We start from the raw sequence: 16,939 nt of genomic DNA on the forward strand, positions 1-16,939 counted from the left end.
CACTTAACACAATGTCCTGCAGACTTATCCATGTTTTACCAAATTATATCATTTCCTAGTTTTTTTAAAGGCTGAATAATATTCTACAGTATGTATACACCACTGTTGCTTTTCTCATTCATCTATTGGTGGACACTCAAGTTGGTTTCATATCTTGGCTATTTCAAAGAATGCTGTCATCTACATAGATGTGTAGATATCTCTACAGAGTGCTTATTTAATCTCCTTTGGTATAAAAGGAGTTGCTAGGTTATATGGTTTGTGTATGTCTGTGTCTGTGTCTGTGTCTTTCTCTCTCTGTGTATACAACTGTTTTCTATGATGACTGCACCAATTTGCATACTGTAAAAGATGGACTAGGGTTCCTTTTCCTTTTTCTATTTTTTGTCTTTAGTGTTGGTCCTGGGACTTGAACCGGGAGCCTGGGCTCTGTACTTGAGCATTTTTGTCAAGGCTAATACTCTACCACTTGAGCTCCACTTTCAGCTTTTTGTGGTTATAGATAAGAGTCTCAATACTTTCCTGCCTAGGCTGACTTTGAACCACAATCTCACATCTCAGCCTCCTGAGTAGGTAGGATTATAGGTGTGAACCACTGGTGTCTAGCTTCTTTTTCTTTTCTTTTCTTTTTTGTTTAACATTACATCATCATATTGCTAGTTAGAGAATTGCTACAGTGATGAAGAAAGTCAGTGTTGGGTCAACCAAACTCCTTATTTCTACATCATTCATTTGCAAAGAAATAATGTTCAGCACAGCCCAACCCAATATTCTTGGCTTTTTTGTAACAATGAACCCCCTGTCCAAATAATCTTCTAATGGAGTACTTTACTCCATAAATTATAGTTCATTTTTTAATTCAAGTGCTTCTCTTCACATTCTAACCAAACTTTTCATTATTTCTTTGAATGTCCTCAGCAGAAACTTATGGGGAAGGAAAGGAGGGGAAGAAGCTAAGCACCAAACTGTAGCATCATTCTGATCCCACAGGGAGCACTAGAATTTTCTCCCTTGAAACAAAAGAATTGGCTTTCCTTTTGCTTGTGCAGATTGAGTATCCCTTATTTGAAATGCTTGATACTGGAAGAGTTTCAGATTTTAGAATATAGATATTAAGTGTTGAACATCTTTATCCAAAAATTGAAATATTCCAAAACCCATATTCCAAATTTGTATTTCAGGGCATTTAGGATTTCAGATTTTCAATTAGGGATGCTCAGCCTATACATTCCAGTCAGTCATTAGTTTTGTTGTGGGATACATATGATGTCTTAGGCGTCTTTGAGTGTGGTAGCCCCCATCAATTGAGACCAATTCTCTAGAGAAAAGTGCAGCTGTGAGCTGTTAGCAGCCACCTGTCAGGACTGCTGAATAAAAAGTAAATAGAGCTAGTCCTTGCACTGGTAAGCTTGAGTAAGCAGCTGGGGGATGGGTACTCCAGATTGGTAACCAGAATCTGGGTGGGGCATCAACACCATCATTATAAGCAATCACACATTGCAGTGGTGATAATCACTGAATATTGTCATTTCTTTCCAAAACACAGGGAGCTTCTAACCAGTTGTGGCATTGTAGGAACTATGCTTATACCGAAATAATCAACCTCTAGGGCACACATGTAGTGTGCATGAGAACCACGTGAGAAGCTTATTAAAGATACAGATTCCAGTACCAGCCTAGAGATTCTTATTCTGAAAATCGGCTATGGTAGCTAAATTTTAACTAGAACTTTCCTGTTTCACTTTGAGATTATGGGCTGGTCATGTAACCCAATCTATTTCAATCATGATAAGCATTACTGTGTTTTAATTGTGTTCCTGAACTAAATCTGAAGCTCTAATAAGCAAATGTTAAAATGCAGTAGCTTCTCCTATAGTGATGCTCACAACCATACAATATTTTATTCAGAATGCTTTAATTAAGTCCCTTTTGATTCACTGTTCCAGGGATCCAAGTAACAACTTCACAGGGGGTCTGAAATGAGGTGACTATATCTGGGGCATAGCAATAACGTTTCAGACCCTGAACCATTGGATTTTCAGAAGTGTAGTAGTTAGACAGCCCAGGAGCAATGGATCATAGCTGTTTAAAAGAATAATCTTCAGATGGTATTGGGGTATCTGAGGTTTCCTGTCACCTGTCATTGCCAAGTACCTGGCACCACAAATTAAAACAAAAACATGTGGCTGGGATGGGCCTGAGAGAGAAGCATCTTCTTTTATAGCTGTGATTATCCATATAGATTGGCATCAGCATCAAGCATATCCTCTTTCATGATAAAGGACAGAATATCCATCACTACCCATGTCTACTTAGCAACAGTAGCCCCACTTTGGGTATCTATGTAGGGCCTGAATCCAAAACTAAGCAATATTTCCAAGGAGGCATAATGGAACAAAAACTAGCTGGATTTGGTGGCACATTCCTTCAACTCCATTATTCAAAAGACTCAGGCAGGAGGATTATGAGATTCAGGCCAGCTTGGGCTACACAAAGAGACACTGTATGTAAAAAAAGAGGCAAATAAATATTTATCAAGTATTACTTTTATTCCTTTGTAAAAATTTGGCCACATACTATAAAAGCTGTGGATTTGCTCAGTTGGATAAAAATAAAAGGTTTACTTCATTAGATATAGTATGTTCCCACAGAAATCCAAAAATATTTAAGCATTTATACTTTGCTGCATCCCTTCTATTATTTTATTCCCTATCACACACAAGACTGTACACTAATATAGGGCAGTTATTTTACCTATTTTTTGGAAACTGTGATAGTTTCAGCAAATCTGACATGTAAGGGGGCATGTTAAGATTTTATGGGCCATTAAAAGTACAGAAACTTTAATGATTACTCAGATCAAAATGCCATTTGTGGTCATAACAAATAAGTGGCTAGGGATTTGCTATTCCCAAAGGAAGGATCATTGAGGATGACCCTTGCTCAGGGGGCATGTTTATAAACATATCAAACTTTACAGAAACACACACAGCACCTAGCTGTTTATATTCACCTAATGACTGACTGTCTGCATCTGACATACAGCTAAATGAGCTTGTTGTTTGCTGATAAATCCTCCTAGGACTAAGGAGGTCAAAGTAAAGAACCAGTGTTGTGTGGCAACCCATGATCATCTGTCTTACTTCTGTGAGAAAAGAGAAGCCCTGAGCTGAGGTGCTGAAGAGTAGGCAGGAATTGATGGATAGACATCATTTTTCTGGCTTCATTTATGTGCTTGTATAAGCAGACAGGCTAGACTAGTTATGCCTCTGAAAAGAGGTGAAAAATGACTGGCTGGGCTGGCAAAGCAAACAAGGAGCACAATCCCCGGAGGCCATTTTATCTCCGGGACTTGGGGGTGTCCAGTCATACAAAGAGCACACAATGAATGTGAGTGAATTGGCCTAGATCATGTGCTGTGGGATAGATTTTCTGGGAATCTGACTCTGAGATAGGACATAGAAGGCAGATGCTTGTTAGGATTCAACCTTGGGATCAATATCTGGTAAAAGTAGGAGAAGGAAGCAGGTGTGGACAGAAGAAGGAGTCAAGCTGTGATATAGGCCCAACAATAGCCCTAGCAGACTCCCAAAGGGAACTCCATAACTAGAATGGCTTTCAGAATTGTTTCCAGTTGGACCAAGCTGAATGGAAATTTATTCCTGCACTGATATTTCACTGGGTTATGGGCAACACCAGAGGCCCATTAAGGGAGCCACCTCTGGGTCACAGTGGTTCTTACAGCTGAGGCCTTCTGTGAAGGGAGTAAGAACTGAGGGCTGTCTACCATCAGTAATTCTAGCAGTGAGATGACAAGGACTTCAGCAAAGGGGATCGAAGCAGTGTACTAGGTGGGTCAGCATACCTCATCAAATTTGTATCTCATCTGAGTGTTTATACTGGGTAACAAGAACCCAGAACTGCAGGGCTATGTAGGGACATACAAAGCAACAAAGAAATAATCTTATAAATGTGTTAGAAACAACTGCATGAAAGAAAAACCATTTGAATACATATCTTAGGGTTCATTTCCCTAACATCAATTTATCTGACCTTTTCTACTTGACGCAGACATATACTAGTTTTTGTTTTTTTTTTTTTTTGGTGGGGGGGTCCGGTCATGGGGCCTGAACTCTGGGCCTGGGCGCTGTCCCTCAGCTCTTCAGCTCAAGGCTAGCGCTCTACCACTTGAGCCACAGCGCCGCTTCCGGCTTTTTTTCTTTTTGCTAATGTGGTGCTGAGGAATCGAACCGAGGGCCTCATGCATGCAAGGCAAGCGCTCTACCACTGAGCCACCTTCCCAGCCCACATATACTAGTTATTGCAAATAAGGGAAACCATGGGACCTATGAATTTTGTTGTATCTGCCTCTAAGAATCATTTTATTTTGAAATCTGATAGAAAAGGCTGATGTGAAGACTTCTGAACCCATTCTTTTCCCTGTTGTAGGGCACAACCTGAGTTGGAGGAGGGGAGACATACAGATCAGGCTATGTGTGGAGCATCAGAATGGTGGTTGAATATATCATCTGAGACTGTTGGCAAGAGTCAAGCAGGCAGTATAAGACATAGAAAATGAAACTGAGACCAAGTGGGGATATGACTTAGAAGTCTATGCAGTCTGTTTGAATGTAGGGGAAAACAAGGCACTGGGATAAAAATAATAGCAACTACCCATCATTAAGTGCTTATGAGGATCAGGAGCTCTACTGAACACTTACATATATCATCTCAATGATAATTATTAACAACTTATTATTAACTGCTTAAGTATATATGTGTAAGGCATTTTTTCTAGGTAGTAGAGATAAAGCAATGAACAAAATAAAGTAGCAGCCGTTGAAGAGGTTATATTCTAGGAGGAAACAGGCAATATCCTAAGTAATGGTAGGTATTGGTAAGAGAAATGAAGGAAATGAAAGCAGGAGAAGAGCTCAGAGAGTTTGTCTGCACCTATGGGGAAGGAGTGAGCTTGTGCTATTTTAAAAGAGAGATGAGAAAAGTTGTGATGAGATGATATTTGAGCAGAGACTTGAGTAAAATGAAGAGGAGTTCAGGCAGTAATCCAGGAGGCAAGCCCAGACAGAGAAAGCTATGGAAAGCAGAGACAGACTGTCAGGCTTCTCTCAAACTGGATGATGAGAGCTGCCCTTTGAACGAGGGAGGGGGTAACAAGTTCAACAAGAATGTACTCACTATCGTACTTATGTAACTGTAACCCCTCTGTACATGACCTTGACAATAAAATTAGAAATAAAATAAAAAGAGAGAATGAAATGAAATCTTTGGCCAAACACTGTACTTTAGTGGAGGCAATCTTCAAAGGACAGCTGACAACTGCAGGCCCTTTCTGCAGTATTCACAGCAGCAGGTGAATAAGTGCTTCATTCCTGAAGAATGAGCTGGTTGTCACATCCTCACTTCCAGCATCCTTTGCTTGCTGCCTTCAGTTACATGTTATATTACTTGGCTTACTCCTGGAGAAGCTGATCTTTGCACCAAAGAATAAATGCAGATGATCCTGAAAATTGCATCCAAATTCTTGTGCAAAAGTGCCAAAGGTTGAAATGTTTCTTTGAGTTTAAATAGTTAGAAAGACAATGCAAATACTCAGCATAGATTCCTGGATGACACATAGAGGAAAAGAGCCAAGTCTCAACCTCCAAGTTCTTTGAAAGGGAGTACTTGGCAGATGGGTGATTCTAAAATACGATAGCATGAATTCTTTTGCAACTTGATAACATGTCAGCACAGCCCACACACTCTAGAAACCATGTGAATGGAGAAGGCTGTCATTAGAGTTGGAAATGGCTTTGTGATTTCAGCAATGGTTTGCTCTCAGGTCAGGTTCAGATTTCTCCGTTTCTGAATTCTAACCAATAATTGTTCCTGTGTTTGGGAAAGGGTTACTGGAGATTGTGGTAAAAAAGACAGAATTTGCCACCTTTTAAGGCATCTCAATCATGATTTTGGTAGCATAGGATATTTCAAATTAGTAAACTGAACAACCTTTTCCATAGCAGTGAAATAAGCTCCTGTTTGACTCAGAGAGGGAGTTTTCAGCTGTTGTTTGTTGACCTGAGCTGAGGGAAACAAGATGACAGATTGGACAAGCAACACACCGTGCAATTTATGCCCTTCATGGGCTGTCAAACATTAGTTTAATTTGATTTTAATCATTACCATCTGGTACTTATAGAGCAAGTCAGCCCCAGATAGATATTTCCTTATCTTGAATCGGTGAACAGAGCTGTGTTTTGGAAAGAAGCCATTTCCATAACCCTCCAGGAGGGTGCAGGACCACCAAGGGATGGGGGCATTTGTACTGATGTTGGGCATGCAGCAATCAGCAGCCCAAGAAAGCTATCATTAGGACCTATTATGTTTACTCATCCCACTGTGGGTTTGTGGTCTCTTCTCCAGTCCCAGTCATAGAAGGCAGAAAGGCTAAGTTACATCTTTGTGTTCCTGGTCAGTGATAAAAGACACAGTTTTGAGGATGTTGTCTGCGTGAACTGAGGCAGGTGACTCCGTGACTCAAACCTTTGGAGCAGCTGAAAGGACTAGTTCAATAGGCAGTTATTAAGCACTGACAATATAGATAAGGCTTGGGACCAAATGACCTTCACCTTCCCTCACCTTGAGAATCTGCAGCTCTTTGTGTGGTTTATAGTACCAGGTTCAGTAGCCAATGTGGAGGAATTATGCAGTACCATTTCTGACCTAGAAGTCAACTCAGCCCCAGGAGAGAGACTCCTTTTTCCTCAGTTCCCAGATTGAACCTCATGTTATTAGTGGCTAACAGGGCGTAGGAAGGCTGCCAATGAAGTTATAAGGGAATGGAAGGAAAAGAGGTGGAGAAGGAAGTCTTTCATGCTCCTGAATTTTAATTTCACCATTGCAAAGTAGTTTGGCGCCCACAAGGCTGGAGGATGTCATTCAGCTAGCCAGTTCTGGCTTCAGGAGCCAACAGCAAGTCTTGGTTCATTGCTTTGTGGGCAAAGATCGTATGACCTACTTGAAAGAAGGGAGCAAGTTTTCCTCTTTCCTTTGAAAAGAGCAGCCAGTCTTCCCCCCACCCCCGATTTTCCTATAATAATTTTCTATGGATGTTTATTTCTTTTTAAATTCAAACAAGAAAAGTAATGCAATGGTCACACACAGATACAGATCACTAGTAACATCATTTTAGTATATATGTCTTACACACACACACACACACACACACACATACACACACACACACACACACACACACACACACAAATTATTTTAGCCAGGCACTGGTGGCTCACGCCTGAAATCCTAGCTACTCAGGAGGCTGAGATCTAAGGATCATGCTTCAAATCCAGCCCCAGCAGGAATATCCATAAGACTCTTATCTCCAATTAACCACCAGAAAACCAGAAGTGGCGCTGCGGCTCAAGTGGTAGTGCACTAGCCTTGAGCTGAAGAGCTGAAGGACAGCACTCAGGCCCAGAGTTCAAGGCCCACAGCTGACAAAAAAAAAAAAAAAAACTTCACAAAAATGGGATTATGCTCTAGGGAAAGAAAGACAAAACCTTGTTTACATCATGAACCTTGCCACTTTGAATTTCAAGGCTTCAGCTTCTTTCTAGCTAGAGCTGTTTGTCCAACCTACCTCTTGGCAACCATCAAGGACAGACTTGCCAATCATTCTGAAATAGGAGACTATCTCTATTCAGAACGTGAATCTTGTTTCTTTCTATGAAATATTACATGTTTTTTTTTTTCAAAGAAATAGCAGTTTTCATCCTGCAGGCTAAAAAGGTAAGTACAGCCTGGCAACAACATTTGCAAGAGATAAAATGGAGCATGATAAAGAAAGAAAAAATTATTTTCTGCTCTCCTTTTCTAACTATAAGGAGGTTAAACTGGGGCTGGGAAGGTGGCTCAGTGGTAGAGCGCTTGCCTTGCATGCATGAGGCCCTGGGTTTGATTCCTCAGCACCACATAAGCAAAAAGAAAAAAGCCAGAAGGGGCATTGTGGCTCAAGTGGTAGGGCGCTAGCCTTGAGCTGAAGAGCTGAGGAACAGCGCCCAGGCCCAGAGTTCAGGCCCCATGACCGGACCAAAAAAAAAAGGAGGTTAAACTGTCCTATTTTTCCTATTATTAAAAGAGAAAACCTTTACATAGAAACTATTTTGATTACTATGTGACAGTATTAATATAAAATGATTTGCAGTATATTTTGTCCCCATATAAACACGAAATTTTAGCTTGGGGTAAAATCCATCCTTGAGCTCTAGGAGTGATCAGAAAGTATGGTCCACAGAACCTTCTAGGTCACATGAGGAATGCTTAAAAAAAACAAATGATTGTTTGTTCATTTATTGTATTAGTACTCAGGGCCTAGGTGCTGTTCTTTAGCTTTTTTGCCCAAGGCTAGCACTCTACCACTTGAATCATTGCTGTACTTCCCAGGGTTTTTCTGATGGTGGTTAATTGGAAATAAGAGTCTTTAAAATGCTGAGCACTGGTGACTCATGCCTGTAATCCTAGCTATTCAGGAGGCTGAGATCTGAGGATCACTGTTCAAAGCCAGCCCAGTTTGAAGCCAGCCCAGGCAGGAAAGTCCATGAGACTCTTAACTCCAATTAATCACATAAAAAGCCAGAAGTGGCACTGTGGCTCAAGTAGCAGAGTGCTACACTTGAGCAAAAGAAGCTCAGGGACAGAGACCAGGCCCAGAGTTCAAGCCCTAGGATCAGAAAAACAAACAAAACAAACCAAAAAACAGTCTCTAGCCAGGCAAAAGTGGCTCATGCCTGTAATACTAGCTCCTCAAGAGGCTGAGATCTGAGGATCTCGGTTCAAAGCCAGCCCAGGCAGGAAACTCCGTGAGACTCTTATCTCCAATAAACCCCTCAGAAAAGTGGAAGTGGTACTGTGGCTCAAGTGGTAGAGCTCTTGCCTTGAGTTGAAGAGTTGAGGGACAGTGCCCAGGCCCAGAGTTCAAGCCCCATGACCGACAAAAGCAAAACAAAACAAAACAGTCTCAAAGACTTTCCTGCGTGGATTGACTTTGAATCACTATCTTGAGTATTTAGGATAACAGGTATAAGCCACAGGTACCTGGTTTGCTCTATATTCTTTGTATAGTTAAAACTAGAATGAAAGGATCAAATGTATTGAGTTTCCCAGCTGCTTTCTGAGATTCAAGAAATAGAAGAAGGGAAAGAGGCGCACACAGCCAAAATTTATTACACATCTACTTTGTGTCATAACTTGCAGTGTTTTATTTTTCTTCACATTAATCATTTAAAAGTTGGTAAGTAGTGATATTTTTATAGCTACAATGAATAACTGTCTAGTCAAGCATGGTGATTCTCACCTATAATCAAAGGACTGAGGAAGCACAGGCAGAAGCAATCCTGAGTTCAAGGTCAGCTTGGGCTATACTGTGATTTTTAAGGTCAGCCTAAGCTATGTAATATGCCAGTTCTGGGTCTTGAACTCAGGGCCTGGGCATTGTCCCTGAGTTTCATTTGCTCAAGGCTAGCACTCTATCACTTGAGCCACAGCACCACTTCCGGCTTTTTATGTTTATGTGGTACTGAGGAATCAAACCACTAAGCCTCATTCCCAGGCCCCCAGAACTAAATTTAAAATCAGATCTACTTGTTTTCCACATAAGTGACTTGCTTTTTGTCTTTTTTTTAGTCAGTTATGGGGCTTGAACTCTGGGCCTGGGCTCTGTTCTTGAGCTCTTCAGCTCAAGACTAGTACTCTACCACTTGAACCACAGCCACTTCTAGTTTTCTGGTGATTAATTGGAGATAAGAGTCTCACAGACTTTCCTGCCCAGGCTGGCTTTGAACTGTGATCCTCAGATCTCAGCCTCCTGAGTAGCTAGGGTTACAGGCATGAGCCACAGGTGCCTGACACTTTTTGTCTTTTGTAAAACACTCTGAAAATGGAATGAGCAACAGTCATGACCTAATGTGTTCCTGGATACCTGGATACATTGAAGGAAAGAGTAGATGCCTATTTGCTGAGAATATTATTAACTGAACATGTGGTTTCTAGTAAACTTTTCAAATACGTAGTCTAATGAATTATAATGAAAATCTGACAGTCTCACTTATATTCTAGGACACCCACTGTGCTCAAATTAGAATTACTGTTTTTGGTTAAGGCATTGTCAAAATAGAACTCAAGGTATATCCCCATGAATGTTTTCTCAAAGGGTCAAATCTAGTAGTTATTTATAATCCCCTATACACACACCCCTCAGGATTCGCCATTCTCATACATGTCACAAGCTTCTGCTATAAGCATTCACAATTCTATACTTCAGGAATTTTCTTTTGGTTCTCACACTCTAGGCTGAAAGGACCAAAGGTTAACATGCTTGGAGGCAGTCCTCAGGTAGTGACAGGTAGAAGATAAAAAGCCAGTGTCCATCTTCTTGTTTGGAATAACGTAATATTTTATATAGTCTATCATGGTAATCTATCTTTTCATAACCACTCACAAATTTTCTCCCCATTTGCCTTTATTCCTACCAGTACTTACTTGTAGAATCACTTCCAAAATGAACTAGGTGCTCTCAAGCCTTTCTCTCAGGGCCTATTTATGAAAGAATCCATACTAAAACAATGACCTATTACAAAGTTTCTCAACCTTGACATTATTGACATTCAGGGCTGCATAATTCTTGTGGTCCTTTTTGGTGCAGTATAAGATGTTCATTAGCATCCTTAGCTTCTACCCACTAGATGCCAGTAATATCCTCACATCAGTTTTGGCAACCTTTATTTTTGTTAGCTTGAACCCAGTCAGAGTTTGGGCACTGTACCTGAGCTCTTTTGCCTAAGGCTAGCCCTCTACCACTTTGAGTCACAGCGCCACTTCTGGTTTTCTGGTGGTTAATTGGAGATAAGAGTTTCACAGATGTTCCTGTTTGGGCTGGCTTTGAACTGTGATCCTCAGATCTCTGCCTCCAGAATAGCTAGGATTATAGGCATGAGCCACCGGCGCCTGGTACAAGCAATTTTTTAAAAATTTCCTTTCTTTCTCAGTGTTTTTAGATTCTTCCTTGGGCTCACTTTTCTAATGATCACTTGTACAAGAATCCTTACGTCAGTGTTAATTTCAGGGGAATCTGGTCTAGGACCTAAACATTCTAAGGTATATGTTTAGTGGAAGGAGAGTTCAATTCTATAATTCTATCACTCAAATGGCAGTCTTTGAATGTTTCTTACCATAACGTATGATGATCTTGGGTGAGATAACAGAGAAAATAACTAAAACTCTTCCATCTGTCCACTGCCTCCAGAGCTAAAAGGCCACAGAACATCTCCAGGATGTTGTGGAAGACTGCTTATCCAATAGAAGGAAAATAACATCACTCTGGTTTTAAGTATACCCAATGTTATGGCTCTGTGCTTACTTACTTGAAATTCAGAGAGGATAGTTCTTGCCATAACAGGTCAGCAGAGAAGAAACTTGGATGAAAAACTTAGCACCCTACTTCTGTCACTTAGTAGGATTTGAAAATATTACCAAATTTAATTGCAAAATGGACTATATGGCATCGTTTATTTTCATCCTTTCTACTGGTTTGTTCCTATTGTCTCATATATTATGTCATTCGATCTTTGTATATCATCTTGGTTAAACATTAATTTCCCCCATTTTAAAAGTAAGAACAATGTGACTCTGACACTGCCTCTCATCCCACCAAAATGATGAAGGAAAGATTATTCAGAGAACTAGCTCATCTGGAAAAGTTTATAGACTGTATTAGCTTTCTTGACACTGTGACCTAAATACCCAAGAACAACTTCAAGGAGGAAGGATTTATTTTTTGGTTTTGTCATTTCATGGTTGCTTGTCCCCATATCCTGGGCAGAACATCGTGGTGATGGAATTGTGTGTGGAAGACAGAGATTCTTCACCTTCTGATAACCAGAAGCATATAAAAGTAATACATAAATGAGCCAGGGCAAGACATAGCCTCCAGCAACACATACATCACCAGTGACTTCCTTCTTCCAACAAAATCCCACCTTATACCTTTTATCACCTCCCAATAATACTATTCTATTCTAAATCTATCATGGGATCTATCCATCCATTAGGTTGGGACCCTCATTATCTAATTGTCTCTGGAAATTCTCATGCAGAGAAAGATGAGCATTCCTAATCTTCTAGGCTTTTCTCAATCTCATCAAATTGACAATCAAGATTAACTACCACACAGACATTTTTCTTCTTCAAAAATAACAATATGTAGGAACAAAAGAGATAGGAAGTTAAAATATACTCACTGAGCTTGACATGCTTCAATACATACAATTTTTTATTGTGAAAATACCATACAGCGGGGTTACAATTACATGGGCAAGGTAATGAGTACATTTCTTATCAAGTATTGTTGCCTCCTCCTTTGTTTTTCCCCTACCATCCCTGCCCTCCCATCTCCCCCACCCCTGCCAAAGTTGTAAAGTTCGTTTTTCAACATAACATCTTATACATCTCATTGTTGCAATGGGCCCACCTGTATCCCTATTTAAACAATTGGTTTTTTCCCTTCCCCTCCACAAATTATACCAACATCAAATACTGTGAAAAGAGAGGTTATACCGTGAGGGAGGGACATACAAAGCAACAAAAAAGAATCATCTTATAAATATGTTAGAAACAATCACAAAAAGAAAAACCTCTTGAGTCCTTATCTTGGGGTTCATTTCACCTAACATCAACTTGTCTGACCATTTCTGCTTGTCTCAGACATATACTAGTTTTAGATATGAGACCCTTGTCTGAATTATATTAAGTGAAGTAAACCAGGCCCAAAGAAACATAGGTCCCATGGTTTCCCTTATTTGCAATAACAATGCATATTTTATAGAGAGAAAATTTTCTCTAAAATTAGCATTTCTTTATTCTGAGTTCTATATGATAATTAATGGTTTATTCACAATGTAGGAAAGCAGTCATTTCTTTGCAGTCATTTGAAGAGCATTGCATGTGCTATAATTTCTCTCATTCTTGAGAACTTGTTTATAGGTTTAAATCCTTGTTTCTCTTGTTCCTCACTACCTCTAGCCTCCTTTTTTCACCTAGATCCAAGGCCAAGAAAGATGCAGAACTACTCTTGTTATATTCAATTCTCCCCAGGATTGAAAAATGTGCTTGTTTCTGAGTTCTTATACCTATTGCAATACTCAAGTAAAATATGGGAGCACTTTGTCTTGACAACATTCCATGAATAAAAAAGGCAATATACCTTGCATATACATACAGTGAAGGGAGACTATAGGCTCCCTTTTGAATTTTTAAGATATCAATTTTAGATATAGAAAATCTAAATTAGAAATTGGCTGAAAAAGAATTTTTGCTTTTATTTAGATGTAGATCAATATTAGAACAAAGTTCTTCTTCCTGAATTTCAAATCTTATGTACACTGAATGAGAGAAAACATAGTTGGCATATGAAAGTATCCAGACAAATGATGCTTAAGAAACAAAATGTTAGGCATGAAACCATAGATCTGGAAAAGAGTCTACGGAAACATCTATTCTGCCTCCATCTTTCATTAGAGAAAGATCAACTCTTGGGTATTGATCAACTCTTGGTTCTGTTTTGGTAGGATTTTGGTACAATTTCTGACTTTTCTATCTTCTAACTCACATGCATATAATATTTCAGTTAATGGTAGAATATCTGGACTCACTGGATGTCAGTACCTAGCAAGCACTTATGATATTTTCTATAGAATTTTCTAGAAGGAATGAATTTATTAAGAAGTGAAAAATAGCTCTGAGATGGTGGCTCAGTGGTAGAGTGCTTGCCTTGCATGCATGAGGCTCTGGATTCGATTCCTTAGCACCAAATAAGCAGAAAAAGTCGGAAGTGGCACTGTGGCTCCAGTGGTAGAGCACTAGCCTTGAGCTGAAGAGCTCAGGGACAGCACCCAGGCCCCGAATACAAGCCCCACAACCGGCACACACACACACACACACACGCATGCACACACACACACACACACACACACACACACACACACACACACACATGAAGTGAAAAATATGAGCACTCACTACTTAATGTATTTTCTATAGAACCTTCTTGAAGGAATGAATTTCTTAAATGGTGAAAAAATGTGAAGTAAGTAGGAAATTTTATGATGAAATTTCTTACTAGCAAGATTAGTAAAGTGGAAACAAATTATACCCAAGTTCTACAAACTCTTATCTTACATTGCATAATGTAGGTTTTGTCCTTCTCATTGAATAAGATAATTAAGGTAATTTGTAATATATATTCCAAACAAAACCCTTCATAAGCTCGTCCAGTGACTCATGTCTGTAATCCTAGCTACTCAGGAGCCTGACACCTGGGGAATCATAGTTTGAAGCCAGCCTGGGCATCAAAGTCTTTGCCCTTCAATCTCTAAAATAATCAGAAAACAATGCAAGCTCAAGTGGTAGAGGGCCAGCCATCTATGAACAAACAAGGCTCTGAGTTCAAGCCCCCAAACCAGAAACACACAAACATACACACACACACACACACACACACACACACACACACACACACACACACACTCACCACCACCACCAACAGCAGCAACAACAACACCTCAAAAAAAGAGGGCAAAAGGTGTTACAATTGTATAATTATATCAAAACAACAGGACTGCTCCAGCCAAACTGAGATTAACAGCTACTCACAGAGACAAGGAGCGATTATAAGCAGTGGAAAATACATTGCAATCAAGCTCTAAATTAATAAACAAGGGAGTTTTAAGTCAAGAATGAAGATTTTAGCAGAATTTTACTATGAAAACTTTGATTCTCTTACCTTGCTTTAGAATTATGGTTAAAAATTAGGTCAGATGACAAATAAAGACTTTCTAATAATTACCCCCCAAAAAAGATGAGTCAAATTCTTGCCAGAATCTTGGTGGATTGAATGCTACTGTGCAATCCCATGAACCAATCAGAAATTCTGAACCCCACCCCCAGCATATCATTACACTCTAACCCCACCTCCCCACTGGACACTTCTGAGACTGTCTTTAACAGGCATTCTTCTGCTTCCTTGAGAAGCTAACGGGCTTCTCTGAGAGCTCTGTCTTGCCCATCAACTATGAGTACCCTCAGACTCCCAAGTTATATTGCTGAAGTGGAGGCTGCCATCGACCACTTGATCACCTTGTGTTTGCAAGCCTCAGATATGTACCTGTCTCTGGGGTTCTATTTCCAAGATGACAGTGTGGTTCTGAAGGGTATATGTTACTTTTTCCAAAAATTAGCTGAGAAGAAGCGTCAGGATGCTTATTATCTCTTGAGGAAAAATCCATGCATTGGTGGCGGGTACTTCCCTGATGGGCAGTTGCTGCCCCAGGATGGGTGGCTAGATATCACAGATGCTATGGAAACTTCATTGTCCCAGGAGAAGAATCTATACCAAGCTCTTATGGATCTGTATGCTCTGGGTTTGGCCAGTAGAGACATCCAACTCTGCAAATTCCTGAAGAGACACTTTCTGGGAAAGGAAGTGAAGCTGATGAAGAAGATGAACAAACACCTGACCACTCTCCGCAGACGGATGGGGCTGGATTCTAAGCTGAGTGAGTATCTCCTCCAGGGGCACAACCTGTAAGTACCACCAATAGCTTCTGTCATCTGGTGGCCTTGGATGGCCTTCTGTGTTCCTCTGACATCAAAAATTTCTTCCTTAGCAGCTATCCTGAAGCCACCAAACCATGGACTGAACAGAAACAACAACAAAAAAATCTTTTTGCAGGAAAAAAAAAGCTCTAGCTTGAGGGGAGAGGGCTGGGGACATGGAAGGGCTCAGAATAGCACGAAAAGTTTATTGTCTGTTCAATTCTCTAGCTCATCTACTGAAATTCTTAACTTTTTGAGTTGTCTGTTACTTTGAGGATTTAATGAGCTAGCTCTGTTCGCTCTGTTGAGAAAAAGAAACACTTTCTGGTGTTCTAAGTCTTTCTAAATATTGCACACGAATTTAGTGGTTTTATCATTTGATACCATTCGGGATACTGGATTCAACCCTAAAACGTATTGTTGGAAAATGCATCCTTGATTTTGCCTAACAGAATATAGAACTGACTATCTGGACTAAATCAATATTGTGTCTCTCTAACCCTCAAATTCACAATAAAACTGCTTTTTCTTGTTTTCAGGTTGACTCAATTCCATTTCCCTGTTGGGTGGGACACAGTAAGAAGCCCCGTGAAGTCCATCTTTGTACCTTCCACTAAAATGCTACTCAGAACATAGACTACTGCTCTTTGGCACTGACCTCTTCTTGAATCCTCTTTAAAATTGTTGCTCTGGTCTTACAATTTGAAATAATAAAACTTCTCTTGGATAATTGACCTAGCTTTTTTAATGGTGTAACTTACAGGTTTGTTTGTTGTTTTTTTTTACTGATGTACCTAAGTAAGTTTCCTTTTTTTTTTCTGCTTGCCAAATTTGTGGCCCACCCAGAGTAAATGAATAGGATTAAAAAAACATTTATGCATATGCTTCATTTTTGGTCTGTATGTTACTTATTTGTCAATGTGTGTTATAGATCCTTTTAAACCACCTTAAACTCTTTCTGAAACAAATCTGTGCATAAGCAGATAAACTTGTTCAGTATAGATTAAAAAGTGTTTCCAAAGTTTCTTTCACAGAAAAAGGAGGTCAGCTTCAAGAGCTAAAGTGATTAAAATGTGAGCAGGTCAGAGAGAGGATACATTTGAGAAGTCAAAGGAAGGGAGTCAGAAAAAAATGTAGCATTCTTCAAAAAATGTGCATTGTTTATCTGGTTAGTTCTTTTCTACTAAATTCATACATTGTGTCCCATAGATAGCAATATAATACATATTGTTTTACTTGCAGTTTGCAAAACTGGAGTTGTAGCATTTTCTTTAAAACTACAGAAGTGGAA

At 39.8% G+C, this 16,939-nt stretch overlaps 1 protein-coding gene across 1 annotated transcript; it reads left to right on the forward strand.

Annotated features, from left to right (window-relative positions):
- Positions 1–15,071: 15,071 nt before the first annotated feature.
- LOC138839660 (ferritin light chain-like) lies at positions 15,072–16,537 on the forward strand. The gene is made up of 2 exons (XM_070039234.1): positions 15,072–15,608; positions 16,188–16,537. Exons 1-2 carry the CDS (start codon positions 15,125–15,127, stop codon positions 16,190–16,192), a joined length of 489 nt encoding a protein of 162 aa, XP_069895335.1. The 5' UTR covers positions 15,072–15,124; the 3' UTR covers positions 16,193–16,537.
- The last annotated feature ends 402 nt before the right edge of the window (positions 16,538–16,939 follow it).

Source organism: Dipodomys merriami, unplaced genomic scaffold (genome assembly GCF_024711535.1).
Source record: "Dipodomys merriami isolate MVZ:Mamm:240054 unplaced genomic scaffold, mDipMer1.0.p SCAF_3, whole genome shotgun sequence".
NCBI lineage: Eukaryota > Metazoa > Chordata > Mammalia > Rodentia > Heteromyidae > Dipodomys > Dipodomys merriami.

Coding starts and splice junctions, on each gene's coding strand:
- LOC138839660 (XM_070039234.1), top strand. CDS start 15,125: ATGAGTACCCTCAGACTCCCAAGTTATATTGCTGAAGTGGAGGCTGCC.